The sequence below is a fragment of the Artemia franciscana genome, unplaced genomic scaffold (assembly GCF_032884065.1).
Source record: "Artemia franciscana unplaced genomic scaffold, ASM3288406v1 Scaffold_1661, whole genome shotgun sequence".
Lineage (NCBI taxonomy): Eukaryota > Metazoa > Arthropoda > Branchiopoda > Anostraca > Artemiidae > Artemia > Artemia franciscana.
Window position 1 is genome coordinate 49,026 of NW_027062911.1, and position 20,273 is coordinate 69,298.

The 20,273-nt window shown below is 35.7% G+C and overlaps 1 protein-coding gene across 1 annotated transcript; it reads left to right on the plus strand.

Moving 5' to 3' along the window:
• Positions 1-10,308: 10,308 nt before the first annotated feature.
• LOC136042650 (transketolase-like protein 1) lies at positions 10,309-10,740 on the plus strand. The gene has a single exon (XM_065727614.1). It carries the CDS (start codon positions 10,309-10,311, stop codon positions 10,738-10,740), a length of 432 nt encoding a protein of 143 aa, XP_065583686.1.
• Positions 10,741-20,273: the final 9,533 nt, after the last annotated feature.

Here is a 20,273-nt window from a genome sequence, read left to right on the forward strand (position 1 = left end):
ATTGACTTTGAATCACTAGTCCAGATTGAAGCTTTGACCATTAATCGTTGCCAAGAGGTCAAATCCATAGCGGCTACTAAGGCTTTTCAAGAGGCTAAGGATACTCCACAGTCCTCTTCATGTGGCTCAAGCGCTATTTGCTGTATGAAGATGGTGCTCTGAATTTTGGTAGCTCGGAGGACAGCTTTTCAGCAATACCTTTGAAAAAGAGAGGGAATCTGAATGATGGCATCAACATTACTCTACAATTTAGGACGTATCAGTCGGACGGATTATAATGGGAGGATATAACAATACAGGAAAATCAAGGTCTTTTCCCGTATATTCATATACTCCGTCCCTACCTTAAGAAATATTGTTTATGTAAGTTAGCTAAAAGGCTATGATGCAATATAATATATTTCTTTTTGGCGGAATTACATCAAAAATAAATAAATATTTGGTAGAAAAATTTTATGTAAAATCCAGACCTCTGACAAGTACAAATCACTTGTCCCTTTTTAATATAAACAAGAGAAAAGAGGTTGTCTCTTGTAACTTTTGATATTGTGTTCCTAAGACGAAATATTCCTAATACATGACAGTGGAAAGGCTATGACGCTATAAAATGACGTTTCTTTTCTACAAAGTCATGCGTTGGGAATATAAAGAATTAGAAATATATGAGAATAAAACCCCTAATTTAATCATGTGCTTAACCGTCACTTTTGAACAGTGTCCATTATCAACATAACAAAATATTAATACGTTGCCACGTTTATCATATGCTTAATCATCCTTGAAACAAGTGCAATTAAATGTCACAATAATTAATGTTTATTGATGATCATGTGACTCACAAATATTTTATAACAATACTTTTATAATTATGTACTATTATTGCTATTTTATTTAATAGCCATATGATTCTGCCTGGAAATTTTTATTATAGAAATTGGCATACTCTGGCATTGGCCGACTATACGGCATGGTCAAAATTAAGAAACACCTATCATGTTTTATCAACCGCCAAAAATTGCCCAAATCACAAATCTGACTGAACCGACAGCTATCGCCCAAAGTAAGACTGCTCAAACAAGCTACAGCTACTGTCCTGTAATCATCTTCACCCCTCTAACTGAATCGTAGAGACCTGAGCAGACACAATATCCAAGCGAGGAGGTACTCCCACCACACGCTCCCGAAGGCATCACGACGTACAGCCTGCATCAACTTGAAACCCGACTTTAGCAACGTCACAAACACAGATGAAGATTTGGAAGAAAACAACTTATCCTAATTTTATAACTAGTGCAACAACTGCTAAGTAAGGCATTACTTATTTAAGAATTACCTTACCCTCATAAAACAATCAACAAACGCTTTAAGAACAAAACAAATGCAGAAGACAGCGGGAACGGAACGGAAGAGCCATAGTACCAGCTGTACTATCGTACTTAAATTGCTAGGGAAGAAACGCTAGAAAGCGTAAAATTAAAATAAACTTCAACAATCGCTAAAGTCTCAAGCAGTAAATATGATTTGAAGTGAAAGACTGAAAAATTACATTATCCTTAGACATCAGTTCAATTAGTGAAATGGGCAAAAATAAAAAAATTGTGATTATGCGTAAAACTAACATTCTAACAATAGGTGATGAACAATACAAGAAAATGCCAATAATAAAGTGAAATTTGAAATCAAAATAAATTTAAATCTAACAATAAGTGACGAATGATACAAGGAAATACCAATATTATAGTGAAATTTGAAGTAAATGTGTCAGTGTAATCTTTATCATATAATTTAAATGTATTTGTATGCCTTAACGAAAGAACACCTGGGATCAATTGGAAACTAAATACAATACAAAAAAATTCAAATAAAAGACAAACAATTGGATTCAGGTATTCACGTGTAAACCTTGTTCATGTTGTGATGTATTAATGTAATTCAAGTATAAGGTGTAGGATCAATACAAGGTGTAAGAATATATACATTTTTTTTAAATATCATTTATGAGGTGAAAGAATTAAAATAAAAATATTTTGACAATAAAAAGTTTTAAGAAAGGTAAAATTTAAGGAAAAGGAATGTTCTGATTGACGAGGGCGTCAATCTATGGCGGGATAGGGGATATGTGACATATGGAACAGCAGCCCCCTCCCCCTTACAGAACTCAGAACCAAATCCCTCATTTGGTCACTTTAGAAAGTTTTAAAATAAGAATTTCTTATACGCCTAAAGATTTTAAAGTGTAAATTCATCATCTCATAAGATTTGTGCTTTTGGCACAAGTTTTACAGCAAGCAAAAAATGATACTTTTTACTTTTGGCACAAGTTTTACAGCAAGCAAAAAATGATACGTTTTACTTTTGGCACAAGTTTTACAGCAAGCAAAAAAGATACTTTTTAAACTATCAAAATTGGATTCAAAAATGTAACTTTTGATTAAAGCCAATTAGAAACCAGATTTCTATTACTGGTTTGGTCAACGAACTAGTGGTGAAAATCCTCGTTGTAATAAATCTTTTGCAAGGAGGTTAGGCCATCTGTTGGATAATTAAAAGAACAGTTGTATTGCAACATTTCTGAGGTCAGTCTGCCCAGTGCTCAATTTAGAAATCCGGGTTGATTCTGGATATATAAGGTAGACCTGGAAGCCAGGAGAGTATTCAGTAAAATTCTGTCTTTGATGAACAACGTACCGCTAATTCTTATTGAAGTCATTTTTATCTGAGGTTGTATACAAAGTAAGGAAATAAAGATATTGTCAATAATTGTCTTTGTCTATGAGTCAAGGTATGAGGTACAGTTCCTTTTGTCTGTTGGATCGTTCCCAAGGGAATCTGCACAAGTCGGGAGACCTGAACATCACGATAATGATTCTGTCTCCATGCTTATAGAGATTTGTTAATAGTACCCTCTCAGTCTATGCCCCTTAACTACCCTGATCCCATGTTAAAATTTGCACATCCACTTAACTTTATAAGAAACCCCCCCCCGTAACAGTGGCGTGGCCTTCAATAAAGACATTAAAGGAACTATATGTGCCTGACAATGTGACTGCCTGCTACCATAGACAAATATGATTATTTACAAATATTTTTTTGATTTTTAAGTGCAGTATAATTTTATTTCTACTTATGTGTTTTTTTATGTATTTATCTTAACCAAAAATAATTAGAATCTTTAATAGTAAAAATTAAATACCAATAGAGTTTAAAAAACTAAATTTTTATATACCGCATACCTTCAATAATTCTTGAAAGAAAAACTGAACTAAAATAACAAATATGGCTCAGGAACAAGATGAATTATTAAAAGCGCGACAAATTATTGCAACTTCGGTAGAAATTGCCAAATCATTACCTGAGTATGAAGGGGATACGGATGTGGATCAATTCAACATCCACTTAGGACAATTTGTGGAAATGACAAAAATTGACTTAAAAGTATTAAAAAACATGCTACTTTTAAGACTAAAAGGACAGGCGCAAACATTTTTAAAACAAATTGAAAACACAATGGGCACAGAAGCCACCTCAACAATTAACTCGATAGAGTTATTGCAACAGGCCTTCCAGAAAAGATTCATTGACGCAAGTTCATTGAATAAACTGAAACATGGCCTAATTACATTCAAACAGACCCAAAACGTCAGAGAGTACTTACATAAAATTAGAATCGCAACAGAAGCGCGATACGGTCCAGGAGAAGGGGAATTAAATGAAAAAATAATACTTAATGCATTTAAACATAGACTCGACCCAATATTAGATCGTCTATTAATTGCCAAAAATATCGACGACTTTAGAACTTCAGTTTGACTTCTGACTCGAAAAAGCTAAGAGAAAAATTCGTAAGTGATATTTTGAAAAATATAGTAAGATCTACAGAAGATTATAATGAAGCAAATCGATGCGACAATATTAGGATCAAAAAACTACTTACTAAAAGAAATGCAAGCAACTGTTTCATACTTCAATATGGGTGTGATCGTGAAGTTCAAATAATTCTGAAATCTTTCAAATCAATAGAATATGACTTCAATAAAGAGGTGCTACACAAACCCAAAAAATATTTTTTGCAAGGTCCAGATGCAGGACCAGGAAGCATCCATGTAAAGGGAATTGCACCAGATTTTGCAAAAGATTGGCCTAGACATCAAAGTCTGAAAGAAGAAGGAGAAGAAGAAAAAGGAAAAGATGAAGAAGATGTAGAGGAAGATACTCCCACTGCATGGGCGATACCACTTGCTCTCCGGGATCCAATCTCTGTAGGTGGCATATTCTTAGGCGCAGTCCTCTCCTTGATTGCCGGATGGAAGACATTGTGATGGCTAAAGATGAGCAAGATTTTTGTCTCTGAAAGTCTTTAAATATAATTTGAAAATTTTAATGCATGAAATATTTATTTCTCAACCCTTATAGATTCAGGGGCAACAGTAAATGTAATAAATACATCCGTGTTTAACAAATTACCCAATTATATTAAACGACGAATGAGCAATATCTGTCCCAATTTATCAAGCGTAACCGGACATAATCTGGACGTAATGGGAACTGTATACCTAGCCTTGCACAAAGATAACAAGAATATCTATACTCGATTAATAATTTGTAAGAATTTTTCATACGAAGCGATAACAGGCACTAATTTTTTTAAAAGCCAATAAAATATTATTAGATGTAGCAAATTCAAAGTTTATCTATCCGACGGGAACCAAACCAATAATAAATAACATACAAGCAAACAAGGTAAAGGAGAACATAGGCAACATGAAAGTGTATAGGAGGAAACAAATTCAAGAAATTTCTTATTTATGGAAAAAAATAGCAAATATAGAAACTCCCAGGAAAAAACCAGCAGGTAATAGTCTAAATTCAATAAAAGAAAATCATAACGAAAAATATTATGGATTTGTAGTACGAAAAACTAAAATTCCCCCAAAATCAATGCAGAGAGTGCAAATATCTCAAATGTTAGAACCCATTAATGATAAAAATTAAATTTGGATAACCTCACCGTTGGAAGATCTCCCGAAAAATGTAATCTGTGAAGAACAAATTATAAATTACGAAAAGGATGAAGGTTACATTTTGCTATTGCTATTGTCAATAATTGTCTTTGTCTATGAGTCAAGGAATCAGGTACAGTTCCTATTGTCTGTTGGATCGTTCCCAAGGGAATCTGCACAACTCGGGAGACCTGAACATCACGATAATGATTCTGTCTCCATGGTTATAGAGATTTGTTAATAGAACCCTCTCAGTCTATGCCCCTTAACTACCCTGCTCCCATGTCCAAATTTGCACATCCACTTAACTTAACTTTATAAGAAACTCTCCCCCCCCCCGTAACATTCCAGCGAAAATTGGGAAGAACTTGACTATACGATTTCCCCAAAAACCATAATTTTTTCCCGATACAATCTTAACTCTTACCCTCAAAACGATTCCCAGACGACATACTACCCCCTAATACGCCATTGATAGACCCCTAACATTATATGATGGATTAAAAAAGCTATACATACTCCCGGTGACAAAAGGTCAGAACAAGTGAATCAGCTCTAAAGGCAAACATTGCGAGAGGCCATGGACTTAATAATATACCCAATTAAAAACAGAAAAAGTACGTTTGAAACAAAAGTGGTCACCAGTGAACAACAATACCATGATATAACAGTATCCAGAGCAAAACCAAAGGACTGTGTATCTTTGAAGGAAACCATACTGCAATGAATTCCCTATCGTCCTGAGGACATGGCTTTCAAACAATGGAGGTATAACAAGAAAATGTTTGACTTCTCTAAGCTCAGAAGAATCCTTCAACTCTCCCGAACCGAGATCTCAACAAAAAAAATCAATAAACAACCCTTCTACTTCCCTAGAAGAACAAAAAACAGTTTGATTCCCCTACAATCTATGGGTTTGAAAATTGTTACTTTGCAATTCGATGTCTCAATAGCAAAAATTTAGCCAAAAACTATCTAAAAAGTAATCAGACAAAAAGCATGATAAAAAAAAGAGCTAAGAGCACACATAGGACTTGTGACGAGATCGGAAGAGCCAAGAGCTAATATGGCAAAGCTCACGCCAAATTCGAAGGATCAACAGATCAATTTAAAAGGAGTATCAGAGGCTTAATGTCGGTCATGATTTAAAATATGAGCTCTGAAGCACAAGGTCCTTCTAAATATCAAGATTCATTAGGATACGATCACCCATTCGTAATTAAAAAATAGCTCATTTTTTCTAATTTTTCCTCTCATTTCAGATGGTCGAATCGGGGAAAACAACTTTATCAACTCAATTTGAGCAGGTCCCTGACACGCATACCAATTAACATGGTCCTAGCACATCCAAAAGCGCTGAACTCACCAAAGCACTGGACTCCTCCTCCCTAACTCCCCCAAAGAGAGCAGATCCAGTCCAGTTACGTCAGTGACGTATCTACATTTGCTTATTCTAACCACCAAGATTCATCCTGATCTCTTTACTCTAAGCTTTTTCCCAGATTTCCGGTTTCCTCTTCCGACTCCTCCCCCTAGTCATCGGATCTGGTCGGTATTTAAAATTAGACATCTGAGACAGGAGTTCCATCTAAATATTAAACTTCATTAACGTCCTGTCACCGGTTCTTAGATAAAATATACCTCAATTTGATTACTTTTTCCGAACTGACACCCCCCCCCCCAAACTCCCCTAAAGAAAGCGGATTCAGTCCGATTATATCAATCACGTATCTAGGACTTATGCTTATTCTTCCCACCAAGTTTCATCCCGATCTCTTCACTGTAAGGGTTTTCCAAGATTCCCCATTTCTCCCACCAGCTCCCCCAGTATCCCTGGATCCAGTTGGGGTTCAAAAGAAGAGCTCTGAGACACGAGGTTCTTTTAAGATCCAGTCACCTGTTCTTAGGTTAAAAATAACTCAATTTTTAAAATTAATCCCCCCCCCAAAACAGATAAAATCCATTCCAGTTATGTCAATCACGTTTCTAGAACTTGTGCTTACTCTTTACATCAAGTTTCATCCCGATCTCTCCACTCTAACTGTTTTCCAAGATTTCCGGTTTCCAAGATTTCTGTTTCCCCAACCCAGCCCATTATGTCACCGAATCCGATTCGAATTGAAAATGGAGGTTTTAAAACATAAGATCTTTCTATATATCAAGTTCCATTAAGATCCGATCACCCATTCGTAAGATAAAGATACCTCAAGTTTCACGTTTTTCAAGATTTTAGGTTTCCCCAATCATCTCCCCCCTAATGCTACCGGATCTCGTTGGGATTCAAAATGAGATTTCTAAAGCACAAGATCCTTCAAAATATCAAATTTCATTAAGATCTGATCACCCGTTCGTAAGTTGAAAATACTTCATTTTTTCTAATATTTCCAAAATACTAACACCCCCCCCCCACTCCGACTCCCCCAAAAACAGCGGATCCACTCTGGTTATATCAGTCATTTATCTTGGACTTTGGCTTATTCTTCCCACAAAATTTCAGCTTGTTCTTTCCACTTTAAGCGTTTTCCACGATTTCAGCCACCACCACCCCCCCCCCCCCTCCACAACTCCCCCCACACTGGATCCGGTAGAGAATTAAAATATGACATCTGAGTTACGAGGTCGTTATAAAAATGATATTTCAATAAGATCCGATCAATCATTCGCAAGTTAAAAATACCTTTGGGGGGGAGTTAACCCTCCCCCCCAACTCCCTCAAAGAGAACAGATCTGTTCCCGTTATGTCAATCACGTATATAAGACATTGGCTTATTTTTCCACCAAGTTTCATCCCGATCCCTCCACTAAGCGTTTTCCAAAATTTTAGGTTCCCCTCCAACTCCCCCAAATGTCACCGGATCCAGTCGAAATTTAAAAATAAGAACTTTCAGACACAGTATCAATCTTAATATCAAATTTCATTAAGATCCGTTCACCCGTTTGCAAGTTAAAAACACTTATTTTTTCTTATTTTTCCGAAATTAACTGTCCCACCCCTCCCCCTCTCCGGATGTTTGAGTAGGGAAAAACTATTTCCAATTTAATTTGGTCTGTTCTCCGATACGCTTTCCAGATTTCATCGTCCTAGCGTATCTGAAAGTGCCTAAACTAGCAAAACCGGGACAGACAGAGCGACAGGCCGACAGAATTTGTGATCGCTATATGTCACTTGGTGAATACCAAGTGCCAAAAAAATAGCATTTGACTACTTAGTGACTCCAGCAAAGTTCCTAACCGACTTCAAAAGCAAAGGCTAATTATATGCTGAGTATAGGTTCCATAAATAAATGCGTCACATAATTCTTATACTATCTCACTGCTTCGTGACTCCAGCAAAGTTCATAATCGACATCACACGCATACATTAATTAAAATGCTGAATATATGTTCCATAGCGAAATTGCAAAGTCATGAAATCCTGGTTTACAGGGAGGTCAAACATCCCATAACTAGTGAATATATACAAAAAGACTGAAGAAATTTGGCAGTCAATTTCTAGACAGGTGGAAGTGAAAAGCTAGCCTGGGTAGGATTTTAAGACAGTATTGATTTGTACCTAATCCTGAGTTTATCCATGTTTCAATATTCAATTTGTTGCATTACACCTACTGTACGATTTGTATGTAAGCACTGAAATAAATTATTATATGTGATTTAATCAACTTTTTTTATGAATCCAGATGCCAGGCATAATTCCCGTGGTCTTTAGAAACGCTTTATAGGGAATCTATGCGATAAAGCAAGACCCATCCACCCCTAAGATGATTATATTACTGAGAAGATTGGGCATTATCAACAGCGTCCCTCTTTCTTAATCTCTCACTTGTTTAACCCCTGTAGGATCTTAATCTTTCACTCGTTTAACTCCCGTAGCGTCATTTTAAGTTGAAACTCCCATATTGTTTTATTATCAACATACCCCCCTGTACCATTATTAACAATACCCCCCTCCCCTCGTAACAGTAGTGTATCAAGTTCGTCCTTCTTTCAAAACAGTTTTAAAATTGATGATTACGCTAACTTATTCAGGGCTGGCATAAGCGAAACGAATGGTCAAACTATTAAGGGGTATTAAAAATAGAAATTCGGTCGTTGTATCGCTCATCATAGCGTTTCAATGATACATGCACTCTATGTGTTTATGTGATAAAGGCTGACTAAAGTGTTAGATTAGATAAAGTAAAAAACAAAAACAAAAATATCATTCTAGTGTCTTAAAAAGTGTGTATTATTGTGTGTGTATTGTTTTTTATTTGTTAAGTTGTGCAAGTATTAGTGTTGTGTTTGTTCTTTTGTTTCTAGTGTTATAAAAATGGCTGAAATTCCACCTTATGATGGAAAAATAGAGTTTAAAGATAAAATACCGTTATTGACAAATATTAATGAATACGACGATGAATTTGACAAGCATCCAGATTATGTCCTGGGGAGGGAGGTTTTGGAAACACTTTCTAGAACTGATTTTGGCACTGATGAAGATAATAACCCTGTGGCTAAACGTGATAAATTGAATGAGGAAATTAAAGAAGCTAACAAAAAGACTTATGAAACTATGCGTACTCAGGGATATGACCCCGCAGTATATAGTACCGAACAAATGATGTTGGATTTAGCTGCTCAAATCACTCCTGTACAGAAAACGTCAACAGTACCAAAACTTGTTCCTTTAACTACTGGTAAACAAGGTAGAGCACCAACTTCAAAACCAATTCAAGTTAAATGGGGTTTTTTAGATATGAACAAGATGTTGAAAATTTTAGGGAGAATGAAGGTATCGAAAAATACGAAGGAATTCAAAAAGAAAAGGAGCAATCTGTTTATTTACCAGTGCGAGAATATGATGAGGACGTCCCGGACCCCGAAGACGTTAAACAACTACTATATTTGTTCTAGTTGTTCAATGGTCAAGACACTTATTCCCATGAAAGGGTAACTATCGGGCCACTATGCAAGAAGGAAAATTTAGTCATCCCACCTCATTACACTGTTCCAAGGATTGGTCCAGAACATGTTCTAACACAAAATGCTAGGAACCAGCTAGAAATGCGTCACTTCTTTCAGATTGCTTACTTAAATTCTAAAGTATTTGCAGATGAACTAAAAGATTCTAACAAAGACATTGCTGCGGGTTTTGTGTTCTTTTTTTATTAAGGCAGAACAATGTTTCTGTCGCAGCCATAACAGAAACTTGGAACCTGACTGAAGTGACCGGGAGCTCACCGGTTATGCCCTATACCTCAGAACAAGACAAGCTCTTGGTGACCAGAGACTAGGCGGTGGAGTGGCCCTTTACGTACGTGAAGATATCCCAATGAAGGAGCTACGTGAACTTAAAAGCACTGAACATGAGGTTTTGTGGGTTCGAGAGAACCCTGGTGACAAGGTTGGTCTCATTGGAGCGGGCATAACTATGCACGAAGGTCTGAAGGCGACTGATACCCTGGCGACTAACGGCATCCATGTGTGCGTCATTGATCCTTTCACAATTACACCCTTGGATGCTGACACCATTCGTTCTCATGCTCTACGGGGTGGTGGCAAGATACTCACTGTTGAAGATCATTACCCAGAGGGTGGTATTGGCGAATCTGTAGCTTGTGCCCTGTCGACTGATGCAAATATTATTGTCAAGCGTCTAGCAGTCAATGAGGTTCCACGATCTGGTCCCCCTGAGGTTCTTCTTGAGAAGTACGGTATTAGCTCAAATTGCATAGTCAAGGCCGTTTACAACTTAGTCCAATGATTCCTTAGCACTCAGAGCATTTTATTTTAAGTTTAAATTCTTTGCTGATTATTTTAGCATTTATGTCTATACAGCATCATCGTTCTAAGGTATTAGGATTCTTTTCGCATGATTTAGTTTATTTGACTATTTGGCAATACTGTTTGTCATCGGAAGTTAGCATACATGCTTGTGTTATTTAGAATTTGATTCTGTTGACATTTTGGGTGAAGGCTGAAAGAACAATTTTATGGATAATATTTATAGCAAAAGTTGCACTCTTTCTATTGCCCTAGGTTTTTGGAGAAAGATTCTAATTCCAGAATTGCACTGACGGCCTAAAAAAACTTTAACTGCTTTTTGAATGTTTATTTTTTATAATAATTATGGTTTAATGTTGAAAATGAAATGTCAAAACGTGAAAAACTCCATTTAACTCCACCATTGCCGGTTCCAATTTCGGTCGCGAAAAGAAGAGGGTTGGACGATAGGCTTGCTACCTGTCACTTAAAAAGAAACCAGCAACTGAATCGTCGACTTTAGCCTTGGATTTGACTACTACTTCCCTAACACCCTCAACATCCCCCGGACTTGATTTTTGACTACGAAGCAACAACTGAAGCTCGGATTTTGAAATCTGAGGACGATGAGCCAGATTTCAAAAACTGAACAGATACTGAAAGAAGTGATACAGTACAATATAGACGTAACAGCCATTAATGAAACTAGATGGCTTGGTAGTGGGATGGAACCCCTACAAGTGGCTAGGTCCTCACATACAGTGGACATGAAAGAAGATGCCAAGCAAGTGTGGGTGTACTGATGTCACCCACTGCTAGGTGAGGGATACTAAAATAGAAGAATTATTTACACACAATTCACGATATCACGATGCAAAAAAATCTGCCATGGCTAAAATAGACTGAATTCTCAGTCGATCAGCAATTATTTGGAGCTGTTTAGACTTTTCTGAATCCATAAGGTTAAGAGGGGAGCGCAAATTTTTATTCTCATCATAAGGTATATATATCATGTCTAGTTATATATATAGCATAACAATAAAATGACGTGCATAGTTATGCCCACTCCAATGAGAGTCTTCACATCGACACTAAAATGGAAGAATTATTTACACACAATTCACGATGCAAGAAAATCCGCCAAACTTTACTTTCTGTCGGCCTCAGACACATCTGAATTAATTGTTCTGCAGCACTCATATATATCTTCTATATATATAAAAACTAGCTGTTGGGGTTATCAAAAAACCTTAGTTATCAAAAAACCCTTTAGTCCTCACTTTCTTAGATTTACAAGTTAACGTTTGATTCAGCAGATACAAGACCTTTAGGAGGGATCGGGATTTATCTGACATATTACGTGGACAGAAGTCTTAGCTTTTAGGTGAGGTGATATTTACTTTATTTTGCCTCTGTAAATTATCATAAATTGAATTCAATCCAAATTCACCTGTATCTTTGTTTATGGAATTATTCTTGAATATTTTTTTTTTAATTTCGATTGTTTCCCTGAAAATTTGCTTTAAACCTTGGTCCCTAGAAATCAAAGAAACATTTTCAAACAAAATAAATGATTTGGACAATTATAGATGTTTCGAGAGGGCCGACATGAAATCTACAGGTTTGGTATTTTGCAAATACCATCGTCTTTAAAGCAAAATACCAAACCTGAAGATTTCACGTTGGCCTAAAAAATATGACATCTGTCCACGTAATATGTCAGATAAATCCAATGACCCGGAACCGAAAAGGTCAAAGAGATTGGATTCCGCTGTTGCATTGAAAAAAAAATAAGAGCAATAAACTATATGTAATTAATTTATTAGGTATAAATTTTGTTTGGTTTTATTCATGTCTTTTAATTTTACTGCTCATGATGAACACTGTGTATGTGTTTAAAATATCCAGTCAAATTTTTTATCTGTTCACTGTCGATAAAAAGGTTTCATCCCTAATTTGAACTGTTTTACTTTCGTCATGGAAAGGCAGTGTGGTCTTCGAAGTTATCTCCACCCTCTGGAATTTTTTGCTCTTCCTAGATTTTGAAAAATAAATTTTTTGGGGGTATTTTCATTAAAAATGCCTTTCTTACAAAATCCTTTTTTTTCAATAACTTATTTTGGTATTTTCTCCACTGTCCCTGCTCTGAAAATTTTTATGCTCTTAAAACCTTATGATTCTTTGACAGTTTCATGGCTTTTAGACTGTTCTTTTAATAGCTCATAGACCGTTAAAAAAATTAATAATTTAACTAATTAATTAACAATTAATTATTAAGTTAATTAACAATTATCATTTTAGAATCATTGACTTTGAATCACTAGTCCAGATTGAAGCTTTGACCATTAATCGTTACCGAGAGGTCAAATCCATAGCGGCTACTAAGGCTAAGGATACTCCACAGTCCTCTTCATGTGGCTCAAGTGCTATTTGCTGTATGAAGATGGTGCTCTGAATTTTGGTAGCTCGGAGGACAGCTTTTCAGCAATACCTTTGAAAAAGAGAGGGAATCTGAATGATGGCATCAACATTACTCTACAATTTAGGACGTATCAGTCGGACGGATTATAATGGGAGGATATAACAATACAGGAAAATCAAGGTCTTTTCCCGTATATTCATATACTCCGTCCCTACCTTAAGAAATATTGTTAATGTAAGTTAGCTAAAAGGCTATGATGCAATATAATATATTTCTTTTTGGCGGAATTACATAAAAAAAAAATAAATATTTGGTAGAAAAATTTTATGTAAAATCCAGACCTCTGACAAGTACAAATCACTTGTCCCTTTTTAATATAAACAAGAGAACAGAGGTTGTCTCTTGTAACTTTCGATATTGTGTTCCTAAGACGAAATATTCCTAATACATGACAGTGGAAAGGCTATGACGCTATAAAATGACGTTTCTTTTCTACAAAGTCATGCGTTGGGAATATAAAGAATTAGAAATATATGAGAATAAAACCCCTAATTTAATCATGTGCTTAACCGTCGCTTTTGAACAGTGTCCCTTATTAACATAACAAAATATTAATACGTTGCCACGTTTATCATATGCTTAATCATCCTTGAAACAAGTGCAATTAAATGTCACAATAATTAATGTTTATTGATGATCATGTGACTCACAAATATTTTATAACAATACTTTTATAATTATGTACTATTATTGCTATTTTATTTAATAGCCATATGATTCTGCCTGGAAATTTTTATTATAGAAATTGGCATACTCTGGCATTGGCCGACTATACGGCATGGTCAAAATTAAGAAACACCTATCATGTTTTATCAACCGCCAAAAATTGCCCAAATCAAAAATCTGACTGAACCGAGAGCTATCGCCCAAAGTAAGACTGCTCAAACAAGCTACAGCTACTGTCCTGCAATCATCTTCACCCCTCTAACTGAATCGTAGAGACCTGAGCAGACACAATATCCAAGCGAGGATATACTCCCACCACACGCTCCCGAAGGCATCACGACGTACAGCCTGCATCAACTTGAAACCCGACTTTAGCAACGTCACAAACACAGATGAAGATTTGGAAGAAAACAACTTATCCTAATTTTATAACTAGTGCAGCAACTGCTAAGTAAGGTATTACTTATTTAAGAATTACCTTACCCTCATAAAACAATCAACAAACGCTTTAAGAACAATACAAATGCAGAAGACAGCGGGAACGGAACGGAAGAGCCATAGTACCAGCTGTACTATCGTACTTAAATTGCTAGGGGATAGGTGTCCCTGGTCTCGCACTTCCCATTTTGTCAGAAAGCATAAAATTAAAATAAACTTCAACAATCGCTAAAGTCTCAAGCAGTAAATATGATTTGAAGTGAAAGACTGAAAAATGACATTATCCTTAGACATCAGTTCAATTAGTGAAATGGGCAAAAATAAAAAAATTGTGATTATGCGTAAAACTAACATTCTAACAATAGGTGATGAACAATACAAGAAAATGCCAATATTAAAGTGAAATTTGAAATCAAAATAAATTTAAATCTAACAATAAGTGACGAATGATACAAGGAAATACCAATATTATAGTGAAATTTGAAATAAATGTGTCAGTGTAATCTTTATCATATAATTTAAATGTATCTGTATGCCTTAACGAAAGAACACCTGGGATCAATTGGAAACTAAATACAATACAAAAAAATTCAAATAAAAGACAAACAGTTGGATTCAGGTATTCACGTGTAAACCTTGTTCATGTTGTGATGTATTAATGTAATTCAAGTATAAGGTGTAGGATCAATACAAGGTGTAAGAATATATACATATTTTTTTTTAAATCATTTATGAGGTGAAAGAATTAAAATAAAAATATTTTGACAATAAAAAGTTTTAAGAAAGGTAAAATTTAAGGAAAAGGAATGTTCTGATTGACGAGGGCGTCAATCTATGGCGGGATAGGGGATATGTGACATATGGACCAGCAGCCCCCCTCCCCCTTACAGAACTCAGAACCAAATCCCTCATTTGGTCACTTTAGAAAGTTTTAAAATAAGAATTTCTTATACGCCTAAAGATTTTAAAGTGTAAATTCATCATCTCATAAGATTTGTGCTTTTGGCACAAGTTTTACAGCAAGCAAAAAATGATACTTTTTATTTTTGGCACAAGTTTTACAGCAAGCAAAAAATGATACTTTTTACTTTTGGCACAAGTTTTACAGCAAGCAAAAAAGATACTTTTTAAAACTATCAAAATTGGATTCAAAAATGTAACTTTTGATTAAAGCCAATTAGAAACCAGATTTCTATTACTGGTTTGGTCAACGAACTAGTGGTGAAAATCCTCGTTGTAATAAATCATTTGCAAGGAGGTTAGGCCATCTGTTGGATAATTAAAAGAACAGTTGTATTGCAACATTTCTGAGGTCAGTCTACCCAGTGCTCAATTTAGAAATCCGGGTTGATTCTGGATATATAAGGTAGACCTGGAAGCCAGGAGAGTATTCATTAAAATTCTGTCTTTGATGAACAACGTACAGCTAATTCTTATTGAAGTCATTTTTATCTGAAGTTGTATACAAAGTAAGAAAATAAAGCAATTGTCAATAATTGTCTTTGTCTATGAGTCAAGGTATGAGGTAGAGTTCCTATTGTTTGTTGGATCGTTCCCAAGGGAATCTGCACAACTTGGGAGACCTGAACATCACGATAATGATTCTGTCTCCATGCTTATAGAGATTTTTTAATAGTACCCTCTCAGTCTATGCCCCTTAACTACCCTGCTCCCATGTTAAAATTTGCACATCCACTTAACTTTATAAGAAACCCCCCCCCCCTCGTAACAGTGGCGCGGCCTTCAATAAAGACATTAAAGGAACTATATGTGCCTGACAATGTGACTGCCTGCTACCATAGACAAATATGATTATTTACAAATATTTTTTTGATTTTTAAGTGCAGTATAATTTTATTTCTACTTATGTGTTTTTTTATGTATGTATCTTAACCAAAAATAATTAGAATCTTTAATAGTAAAAATTAAATACCAATAGAGTTTAAAAAACTAAATTTTTATATACCGCATACCTTCAATAATTCTTGAAAGAAAAACTGAACTAAAATAACAAATATGGCTCAGGAACAAGATGAATTATTAAAAGCGCGACAAATTATTGCAACTTCGGTAGAAATTGCCAAATCATTACCTGAGTATGAAGGGGATACGGATGTGGATCAATTCAACATCCACTTAGGACAATTTGTGGAAATGACAAAAATTGACTTAAAAGTATTAAAAAACATGCTACTTTTAACACTAAAGGGACAGGCGCTAACATTTTTAAAACAAATTCAAAACACAATAGGCACAGAAGCCACCTCAATAATTAACTCGATACAGTTATTGCAACAGGCCTTCCAGAAAAAATTCATTGACACAAGTTCATTGAATAAACTGAAACATGGCCTAATTACATTCAAACAGACCCAACACGTCAGAGAGTACTTACATAAAATTAGAATCGCAACAGAAGCGCGATACGGTCCAGGAGAAGGAGAATCATATGAAAAAATAATACTTAATGCATTTAAACAGGGACTCGACCCAAAATTATATCGTCTATTAATTGCCAAAAATATCGACGACTTTAGAACTTCAGTTTGACTTCTGACTCGAAAAAGCTAAGAGAAAAATTCGTAAGTGATATTCTGAAAAATATAGTAAGATCTACAGAAGATTATAATGAAGCGAATCGATGCAACAATATTAGGATTAAAAAACTAATTACTAAAAGAAATGCAAGCAACTGTTTCATACTTCAATGTGGGTGTGATCGTGAAGTTCAAATAATTCTGAAATCTTTCAAATCAATAGAATATGACTTCAATAAAGAGGTGCTACACAAACTCAAAAAATATTTTTTGAAAGGTCCAGATGCAGGACCAGGAAGCATCCATGTAAAGGAAATTGCACCAGATTTTGCAAAAGATTGGCCTAGACATCAAGGTCTGAAAGAAGAAGGAGAAGAAGAAAAAGGAAAAGATGAAGAAGATGTAGAGGAAGATACTCCCACTGCATGGGCGATACCACTTGCTCTTCGGGATCCAATCTCTGTAGGTGGCATGTTCTTAGGCATAGTCCTCTCCTTGATTGCCGGATGGAAGACATTGTGATGGCCGAATATAAGCAAGATTTTTGTCTCTGAAAGTCTTTAAATATAATTTGAAAATTTTAATGTATGAAATATTTATTTCTCAGCCCTTATAGATTCAGGGGCAACAGTAAATGTGATAAATATATCCGTGTTTAACAAATTGCCCAATTATATTAAACGACGAATGAGCAATATATGTCCCAATTTATCAAGCGTAACCGGACATGATCTAGATGTAATGGGAACTGTATACCTAGCCTTGCACAAAGATAACAAGAATATCTATACTCGATTTATAATTTGTAAGAATTTTCCATACGAAGCGATAACAGGCACTAATTTTTTAAAAGCCAATAAAATATTATTAGATGTAGCAAATTCAAAGTTTATCTATCCGACGGGAACCAAACCAATAATAAATAACATACAAGCAAACAAGGTAAAGGAGAACATAGGCAACATGAAAGAGTATCGGAGGAAACAAATTCAAGAAATTTCTTATTTATGGAAAAAAATAGCAAATATAGAAACTCCCAGGAAAAGACCAGGAGATAATAGTCTAAATTCAATAAAAGAAAATCATAACGAAAAATATTATGGATTGTAGTACGAAAAACTATAATTCCCCCAAAATCAATGCAGAGAGTGCAAATATCTCAAATGTTAGAACCCGTTAATGATAAAAATTAAATTTGGATAACCTCACCGTTGGAAGATCTCCCGAAAAATATTATCTGTGAAGAACAAATTATAAATTACGAAAAGGGTGAAGGTTACATTTTGCTATTGCTATTGTCAATAATTGTCTTTGTCTATGAGTCAAGGTATCAGGTACAGTTCCTATTGTCTGTTGGATTTTTCCCAAGGGAATCTGCACAGCTCGGGAGACCTGAACATCACGATAATGATTCTGTCTCCATGGTTATAGAGATTTGTTAATAGAACCCTCTCAGTCTATGCCCTTAACTACCCTGCTCCCATTTCCAAATTTGCACATCCACTTAACTTAACTTTATAAGAAACTCCCCCCCCCGTAACATTCCAGCAAAAATTGGGAAGAACTGGACTATACGATTTCCCCAAAAAACCATAATTTTTTCCGATACAATCTTAACTCTTACCCTCAAAACGATTCCCAGACGAAATGCTACCCCCTATCACACCATAGATAGACCCCTAACATTATATGATGTTATATATGATTAAAAAAGCTATACATACTCCCGGTGACAAAAGGTCAGAACAAGTGAATCAGCCCTAAAGGCAAACATTGCGAGAGGCCATGGACTTAATAATATACCCAATTAAAAACAGAAAAAGTACGTTTGAAACAAAAGTGGTCACCAGTGAACAACAATACCATGATATAACAGTATCCAGAGCAAAACCAAAGGACTGGGTATCTTGGACAGAAACCATACTGCAATGAATTCCCTATCATCCTGAGGACATGGCTTTAAAACAATGGAGGTATAACAAGAAAATGTTTGACTTCCCTAAGCTCCAAAGAATCCTTCAACTCTCCCGAACCGAGATCTCAACAAGAAAAATCAATAAACAACCCTTCTACTTCCCTAGAAGAACAAAAAACAGTTTGATTCTCCTACAATCTATGGGTTTGAAACTTGTTACTTTGCAATTCGATGTCTCAATAGAAAAAATTTAGCCAAAAACTATCTAAAAAGTAATCAGACAAAAAGCATGATAAAAACAAGAGCTAAGAGCACACATAGCACTTGTGACGAGATCGGAAGAGCTAAGAGCTAATATGGCAAAGCTCAAGCCAAATTTGAAGGATCAACAGATCAATTTAAAAGGAGTATCAGAGGCTTAGTGTCGGTCATGATTTAAAATATGAGCTCTGAAACACAAGGTCCTTCTAAATATCAAGATTCATTAGGATACGATCACCCATTCGTAATTAAAAATTGCTCATTTTTCTAATTTTTCCTCTCATTTCAGATGGTCGAATCGGGGAAAACAACTTTATCAACTCAATTTGAGCAGGTCCCTGACACGCATACCAATTAACATCGTCCTAGCACATCCAAAAGGGCTGAACTCACCAAAGCACTGGACTCCTCCCCCCTAACTCCCCCAAAGAGAGCAGATCCAGTCCAGTTACGTCAGTGACGTATCTACATTTGCTTATTCTAACCACCAAGTTTCATCCTGATCTCTTTACTCTAAGCGTTTTCCAAGATTTCCGGTTTCCTCTTCCGACTCCTCCCCCTAGTCATCGGATCTTGTCGGTATTTAAAATTGGACATCTAAGAAAGGAGTTCCATCTAAATATTAAACTTCATTAACGTCCTGTCACCGGTTCTTAGATAAAATATACCTCAATTTTTTTACTTTTTCCGAACTGACACCCCCCCAACTCCCCCAAAGAAAGCGGATTCAGTCCGATTATGTCAATCACGTATCTAGGACTTATGCTTATTCTTCCCACTAAGTTTCATCCCGATCTCTTCACTGTAAGTGTTTTCCAAGATTCCCCATTTCTCCCTCCAGCTCCCCCAGTACCACTGGATCCAGTTGGGGTTCAAAAGAAGAGCTCTGAGACACGAAGTCCTTTTAAGATCCAGTCACTTGTTCTTAGGTTAAAAATAACTCATTTTTTAAAATTAACCCCCCTCCCAAAAGAGATAAAATCCATTCCAGTTATGTCAATCACGTTTCTAGAACTTGTGCTTACTCTTCACATCAAGTTTCATCCCGATCTCTCCACTCTAAGTGTTTTCCAAGATTTCCGGTTTCCAAGATTTCTGTTTCCCCAACCCAGCCCATTATGTCACCGAATCCGATTCGAATTGAAAATAGAGATTTTAAAACATAAGAGCTTTCTATATATCAAATTTCATTAAGATCCGATCACCCATTCGTAAGATAAAGATACCTCAAGTTT

Bases quoted from the DNA above. Each gene is read 5' to 3' on its own strand.
- LOC136042650 (XM_065727614.1), top strand. From the start codon at position 10,309: ATGAAGGAGCTACGTGAACTTAAAAGCACTGAACATGAGGTTTTGTGG.